General features: G+C 41.8%; 1 protein-coding gene across 1 annotated transcript; it reads right to left on the bottom strand.

Moving 5' to 3' along the window:
- Positions 1 to 196: 196 nt before the first annotated feature.
- On the bottom strand, positions 197 to 6,685 carry LOC117941898 (ras-related protein Rab-11A). Its single transcript, XM_034867117.1, has 4 exons — positions 6,506 to 6,685; positions 3,652 to 3,847; positions 1,592 to 1,785; positions 197 to 367 (listed from the first exon to the last, which is right to left on the bottom strand). Exons 1-4 carry the CDS (start codon positions 6,543 to 6,545, stop codon positions 270 to 272), a joined length of 528 nt encoding a protein of 175 aa, XP_034723008.1. The 5' UTR covers positions 6,546 to 6,685; the 3' UTR covers positions 197 to 269.
- Between the last annotated feature and the right edge of the window lie 367 nt (positions 6,686 to 7,052).

Here is a 7,052-nt window from a genome sequence, read left to right as displayed (position 1 = left end):
TCTTTTCTATACCTACTGTAATTCAAGTACAGTATGTTTTACTAATGGCTTTTACTGTTGTGGTGGCGTGACCAGGGTACTCTACAGAAAAGGGAAAGACCCTGCCCTGAAGTAGGACCTGAAAGAGTTCCAGAACCTGCAGTCAGAGGAATTTAATAACCCCAGATTGGTCCAGACGGAACATGGGGGAGAAAGGGTTCTAGGAACGTAGGGTTCTAGGAACGTAGGGTTCTAGGAACTGCAAAAAAATCCCTCCGGTTGGAAAGCGTCTAAACAGAGTACCGACCTGTCAGGATGGTCTGGAAGGCCGTCTCAACGTTGGTGGAGTCCAGAGCCGACGTCTCCAGGAAAGATAACCCGTTCTTCTCTGCAGGCCAAAGTAAAGCAGCGCGTTAACCACATGTCCAACATGTCACCTGCTCCAGGTAGCAGACCAGTGAGGATGTCAATGGGAAACTTCTCTGTTACTCGTGTGTAGCCCAACAGAAAAAAACATTACATCAGAATCAAATCTACACAGTATAATCTAATCTAACTAATCATTGGGGTGGAAATCGTTGCATTTGTTTTCAATTCAATGAGCAGTCTGATGTATTTTAGCAGAATACTGAAAGCAGCAGAAAAGCCAAACTGCTTTAATTTCAGTATATTGCAAATAATAGTTATCATGATATTCAACGTGATGGCATATCTGAAATCTTCCTCGTGTCGTGCAGCCATTACAGTTCAATCTTACCAAGCGTGCCTGGAGCGAAGGTGTGTTTCATGGGTCGGCGAAAGGCCCTGCCCGCCTGGCTCTGATTGGCTAACCAATCTCACTCCTCATGAGTATCAGCCAATAAGAGGCGGAGTAGGATGATTTATTACTTTGCCATTCTAGGAAATGCAAATTCGGGAGCCGTGAAGCGTCCTGTCGCGGCCGTCGCGGCCGCCGTTGCAGTTAAGTTCAGCCAGTTAAAAGGCAACAACGGTTAGATTTAGGCACCAAAACGACGAGTTGGGGTTAGAAAGTAAGAAAGAGGGGTGTGAATTCCGGCAGAAGGGAGACTTTTTTTAAATATTCATCACTGCTGATGTTTCTCCTTCAACACCATGATTATGATAAATATTATTATATTACAGCACAGTGCACCTGGAGAGCAGCCACCCAAGGCTACACTGTAACTTTTTACCTGTTTATATGAGATGTTAATTACATTTCCACCCAGTCCCGGTCATAGTTCACTTATAGAATCCTGCCCGGCTGCTGATCATGGGAGAGTCTGGTCTAACACCATTGTAGCGGACTCTAATCAACACCAGAGTCTCTCCTTGTGAAACTGGAGCTGTGCTGTATGTCTTGTTATGTGTCATTTTAAGATCTTACTGTGTTTGAGTCACCGAGTCTTTGTTTTGGACGGTGAAGCTCTCTGGTTGTTTTACGGCGCCATTTAAATTGAAACCTTTTGCTTGTCTTGTATTTCTAGTTCAGATTTTGTGTGTTTTGCCGAACGTAGCTTGTCTTTAACTGTGCAAAAAAACCCGCTGGTTGATGGGAAGACATGTTTTAAAAAGGTGGTTTCATCGTCTAAATATAAGACAAAGGTCTTACCAGCAAAAGCGCGCGCTTCGTCGGTGGGAACAGCTCGGAGGTGACGCAGGTCGCTCTTGTTCCCCACCAGCATGATGACGATGTTGCTGTCGGCGTGATCCCTCAGCTCCTTCAGCCAGCGCTCCACATTCTCGTAAGTTAGATGCTTGGCAATGTCGTAGACCAGGAGAGCCCCCACCGCCCCGCGGTAGTACCTGCAGCACAGCCACATGCACAGGATGTCAAATCTCTGGAATAATGAGGGGGATTTGGAGCACTTTGGTTCCCTGATTTCAGCCTCTAACTGCCTGCATGAGTCCAGCTAGAGACCTGGGCCGCCAGACTGGGCTTCAGCTGATTGGCTGTTGTTTGGGGGTGACAGGTTGAACGAGCCAGTCCATTCCAATGTGTTACGAAGGCACAAGGCTTCTTCAGAGCAAAACCTTTGGATTTCTTACCTTAACACAATGTCTCCAATCGGCTAAAATAAACAGTGTGATGCAGAGACTTTTCTATTGTTCTTTCTTGTGACAGTGTGTGAGTCTGAGTCTGTGTGTGTGTGTGTGTGTGTGTGTGTGTGATTGGTCTAATGTGACTAACAGTGTCAATGTGGGATAATGTAGAAACTGTTATTTTGTAAATTGGCCATTTTTTACCCAATTGTGTCAATTCTTTCATTGTCTGTGTGCACATTGTGTATACTATATTGTGTAACTTTGTAACTAATGGTTTTATGTGGCGACTATGGCAAAGTTGGTACTTAGGCATGGGTAATTAGTTTAAACGAGCTCAGCTGATGCATGATCAGCTGACTATGTATATGCCCTATGTACAGTTGTGTTCAGACTAATAGCAGTCCAACATCACTAACCCCATAAATCCTATTTTTTAGTAGAAGTGACATTTCTACATGGCAAATAATGTTCTAGTAAGTGTTGTAGAGTCATAGAAAACCAACAGAACCAACAGTAATGACATGCATGCTGCTCATTCTGTGGAATTGAATCCTTAATTGAAAGGAGCATGTTCAAAATAATAGCAGTGTTGTGTTCAATTAGCGAGCTGATTGATTCTGTTAAACGGTTAGTCACGGTCAGTTATGGCCCGTAGTTAAGGAAGGAGGGAAATGTTGTGCATGCTGGTTAAAGGGCATTTCACACTGAAATACTCAGACGTTGATTAAAAGACTGACTGGGGAAAACAAAGTGCAGAAAATGAGAGGCTTCTCAGCCAGAATGATTTGAAATGCCTTGAAATGACATCCGAAGCCTGGACGACGTGGGAAGAAACGGTCAACTAGCATTCGAACGGATGGAAGAAAAGCCAAAACAGCAAAGGCTCGACCGATGATCAGCTCCAGGAAACTCAAAGAAGACTCAAAGTTACCTGTGAGTACTGTTATGATCAGAAGAAGGCTGTGGGAAGCAAAGCTGTCAGGTAGAAGCACCCACCCCACCCCCGCAAAGTCCCATTGCTGAAAGAAGACATGTACTGAATAGGAAGTAGGAATTTGCCAAAGGACACACTGACTGGCCAAAAGAGAAACGGAGCAACATTGTCAGGACTGACGAGAGCATCGTTGTTCTGTTCATCATGGTGTTGCAAAAATCATGTTATGGGGATCTTTCCCATACTGTGGTGTTGTGTGTAGTGTGCAGTGCTTCGCCTTCTGAGAATATAGTTCCCAGTATGTATACGGTTAGAAAATGGCTGCGTCTCATGTGACCTTGTTGTTTGGACATGCTGTGACTATTCAAATCACAACGTGTAAATAGGACCATGTTTGCTGTTATTTTGTTACTTATCGGGAGCAGTAGGCTAGCTGGAGCCGGTTACCATACAGCATTTGTGCTAAGCTAGGCTAACGGTGGCTGCCTCAGACAGAGTTACGACACGCACAGAGATGAGAAGAGTGTGTGGACTTATCTAACTCTGGGGGATGTGGTGAATAAGCTAAAGTCCCAATAAGTCGGCATGTTCCTTAACAAATGATCGGTATCGTCCCTGAAAAAAAGTATCAGTCAACTCCAAGTTTGTATATTACATATACAAGGTCTGCAGACGCGGTCTTCTCTACTCACGCTGATGTGATGGCCCGGTAGCGCTCCTGGCCGGCTGTGTCCCAGATCTGGGCCTTCACCGTCTTGCCGTCCACCTGGATGCTGCGCGTGGCAAACTCCACTCCGATGGTGCTCTTACTCTCCAGGTTGAACTCATTGCGGGTGAACCGGGACAGCAGGTTACTCTTCCCCACGCCCGAGTCACCGATGAGGACCACTGGGACACACGGAACACATGTTAATGCAACCTCTCTACTTCCTGTGTGAACATGGCTCCTGAATCTTTACTTACATTTAAATGGCCACTTTAAGACATGTCCTACAAATGATACCTGTATGCATTGATCTCACTTCATGAGACGGTTTAGAGTTTCCCTAACCCAGGAAGAGTGTGCGCCCCATCTAGACTGAGTCCTTTGCAGCGGTCCGGGTTTGTTTATCCCCTCTTTCTTTCCCCCTTTCCTGTCTATCACTGTCACTATCAAATAAAAAGTGAAAAGCCCCAAAAGATAATCTCTAAAATAGGAAATATAGGCTATATTTTGTAATATAGAACAGCGTAGGTATTTAGTATTCCGTATATAAATACATGTACAAATGTCATACAGTTTGAGAATGTGGTGCTGATGATTAGGATTACTTTCCTAATTATACACAACACAAAACTCATAAAAACATTAAACTGTAGAGAATTTGTAGAATTAATAGACTTTGTACCGCAATTTAATTTGAAAAAATGTGAATTCTTAATATCTTCATAATTGTTACTCTGCAAACCTAGAGCTGCAAAGATTAAATCAATTAATTGTCAACTTTAAAATGAATCGCCAACTATTTTGATAATCTATTAGTCGGTTTAATTTAATTTTTTTAAGACAAAAGTAAAAAACTCTCTGATTCCAGCTTGTTAAATGTGAATATGTTCGAGTTGGGGACAAACAAAGACATATGAGGACGTCATCTTGGACTTTTTGTAAAGCACTGATCCACATATTTCACTATTTTCTGACATTTTATTGACCAAACAACTAATTAATTGAGAAAATATTCAACATAATAACCGTCTGAGAAACTAATTGTTAGTTGCAGCCCTATGAGAACCAACGTTACACCTAACACCAACCTACACCAACATGTAGATGGATACCAGCTTGGTTACACAAACGTTATGCAAACCGGCACACAACAACCATACAGCCTTCTTTTCTTTCCTTAAGTTTTATTGTACATATTAGTAGTGTCTTCAACATATTATGATTGCAGTCTTTCTGTTCTTTATGTTCCTGAGTGTTGCAGTACTTTGCTCCATGGTCTATCCCCTTTTCATACGTTTATTGCATTTATCGAACACAGAGAGGCCAATACCATGCAAGCGGAAACTTACTTTGGCAATAAATCTCATTGGGATTGACAAGCAGATATCAGATATAAGCATAATCGCGTTATTTTGCAAACCCGACTGGTTACTACCAGTGTGTTTACTCTGACAGGCATTTACCTTGTGTTAGGCCATAACCCTGTAACACTACACACCCAGCTTTTTAATTGGAAGATTATATGTTTAACACATCATTTAAACATGTAAATATCAGTCAAACATACACTGTGTAGATTATTAGGACTGAACGATATTGGAAAAAAAATCTGAAATTGCAATTTCCCCCAGCTGCGATATGAAAAAAGCAATAGTAATTTTTAAAAGATGACAAATAGCTTTATTTGGAAATATTTAATCATTCTCTACTATCGCGGTGATTTTGTAGGAAAGAGCAATGCACGATATCGATGCTAAAACAATACTGTTCAGCCCTGTAGACTGTCATATCCACCTTCCTCACATATAAACAACCTGGTTCATTAATTAATATCATTTTAAAGGGGTAGGAGTACATAACTTTTACTTCTTCCTACTCCTTTTCGCACATGTGACAGAGGTATGTAAACACAGGAAAGAAGGGTGCTTTGTTTGTTGTTTTTCTCTCCAATGTTTTTAAACATTGTTTTATTATTGTCTTTATTTTAATTGTATATACTTTCTCTTGCATGTTCGAAATAAAGATATCAATCAATCAATCAATAAACCATACTAAGCATCTTTCTACTCTGTAAAGCGACTTTGAGCTTGGGAAAAGCGCTATACAAATTCAATTTATTATTATTATTATTATTATTATCTTACTGTTAACAAGCCTCCATTGAGCTCTCTCTTTACTATGTGTATGTAGCTGTATACATGCACAAACGTTAGTCTGTAATAGTTCAGCTCTGTTGTCCTTATATTTAGCCCTATATATCTGTATCTCTGTGTAAGGACTTTGAGAGCAACACAACCCGGAGTGTCGTTGCCTGTAACGTTGTTATTCCCACTTAGCTAGTTAGCCATTAAAGGGGATTCTGAGCATTATTATTGTTTGTCAAAACACGCTTTAATACCGTTAATAAATACATGCTAACACTTAGCAGTAAGGTTCCCTGTAAGATAATAAGCAACCGTGTGCATATGTGTTTTTCTGCAGTTAGCTCGGCTGGTTGGTATGGAGATAACGGTTAACGTTAGCTAGGTGTGTCAGACGTCAAGCTAACGGCTGCTAGCTGCTAACGTCCAAGACGCCCTGTCGTTTAACGACAACTAACGTAACGTGACGAACCGACTGCTAGTTATAAGTCCTCTGTTTAGCTAAGGGTCGTTTCGTATCACCGGAACTCATTTAACGTGCTGACATTTCTCCGAAAGCTCTGTGGAAAACAATCGGGAGCACAAAAGGTGTACGGTGGCTAACGGGGGCTAACGGTGGCTAACGTTAGCATCAGCTGGCCTGTGCAGGACTGGAGGAGCTGCAACAATAACGAGAAGAAGAATAAAAAACTGTTTTACCTTTGAACAAATAATCGTATTCGTCATCTCTAGTGCCCATCGTCTTATAGAGGAATGGTTAGTCCAAGATTTTATTTGATTTAATAAGGGGGGGGGGGGAGAAAGGCGATCTACTGTATTTTACTCTTCCAACGGGAATCTGTTTGGAAGCCGTACTTCCGCAACTACTTCTTCTTCTTCAACTCCTTTTTCTTCTCCTCCTTCTTCTTCTTCTTCTTCTTCTCTGGCAGCGTAATTCCATCACACATGGAGAGAACTCTGACACCGAGTGGTCAGGAGAGGAAACTGCTCAACACTTTTTTTTAAGCGCTCATGTCATGCTTTTTGGCTTTTTCTCTTTACTTTATTTGTGTTATATATCTTTTTTTTACATGTTATAGGTTTACAAAGGGAAAAAGCCCAAAGTCCCCCCCCCGTAAAGGACTTACCATCTCTTAACACGTTATAATGCTCATATAGCTGCACGCCTTGCCCTCATACTCTGCTTCTGACTGGCTAGTAGTCCTTACCTAGGTACTGTCAGGGCCCTCATACTCTGCTTCTGACT

The sequence above is a fragment of the Etheostoma cragini genome, chromosome 1, assembly GCF_013103735.1.
Source record: "Etheostoma cragini isolate CJK2018 chromosome 1, CSU_Ecrag_1.0, whole genome shotgun sequence".
NCBI lineage: Eukaryota > Metazoa > Chordata > Actinopteri > Perciformes > Percidae > Etheostoma > Etheostoma cragini.
This window is presented reverse-complemented; position numbering and strand designations above follow the sequence as displayed.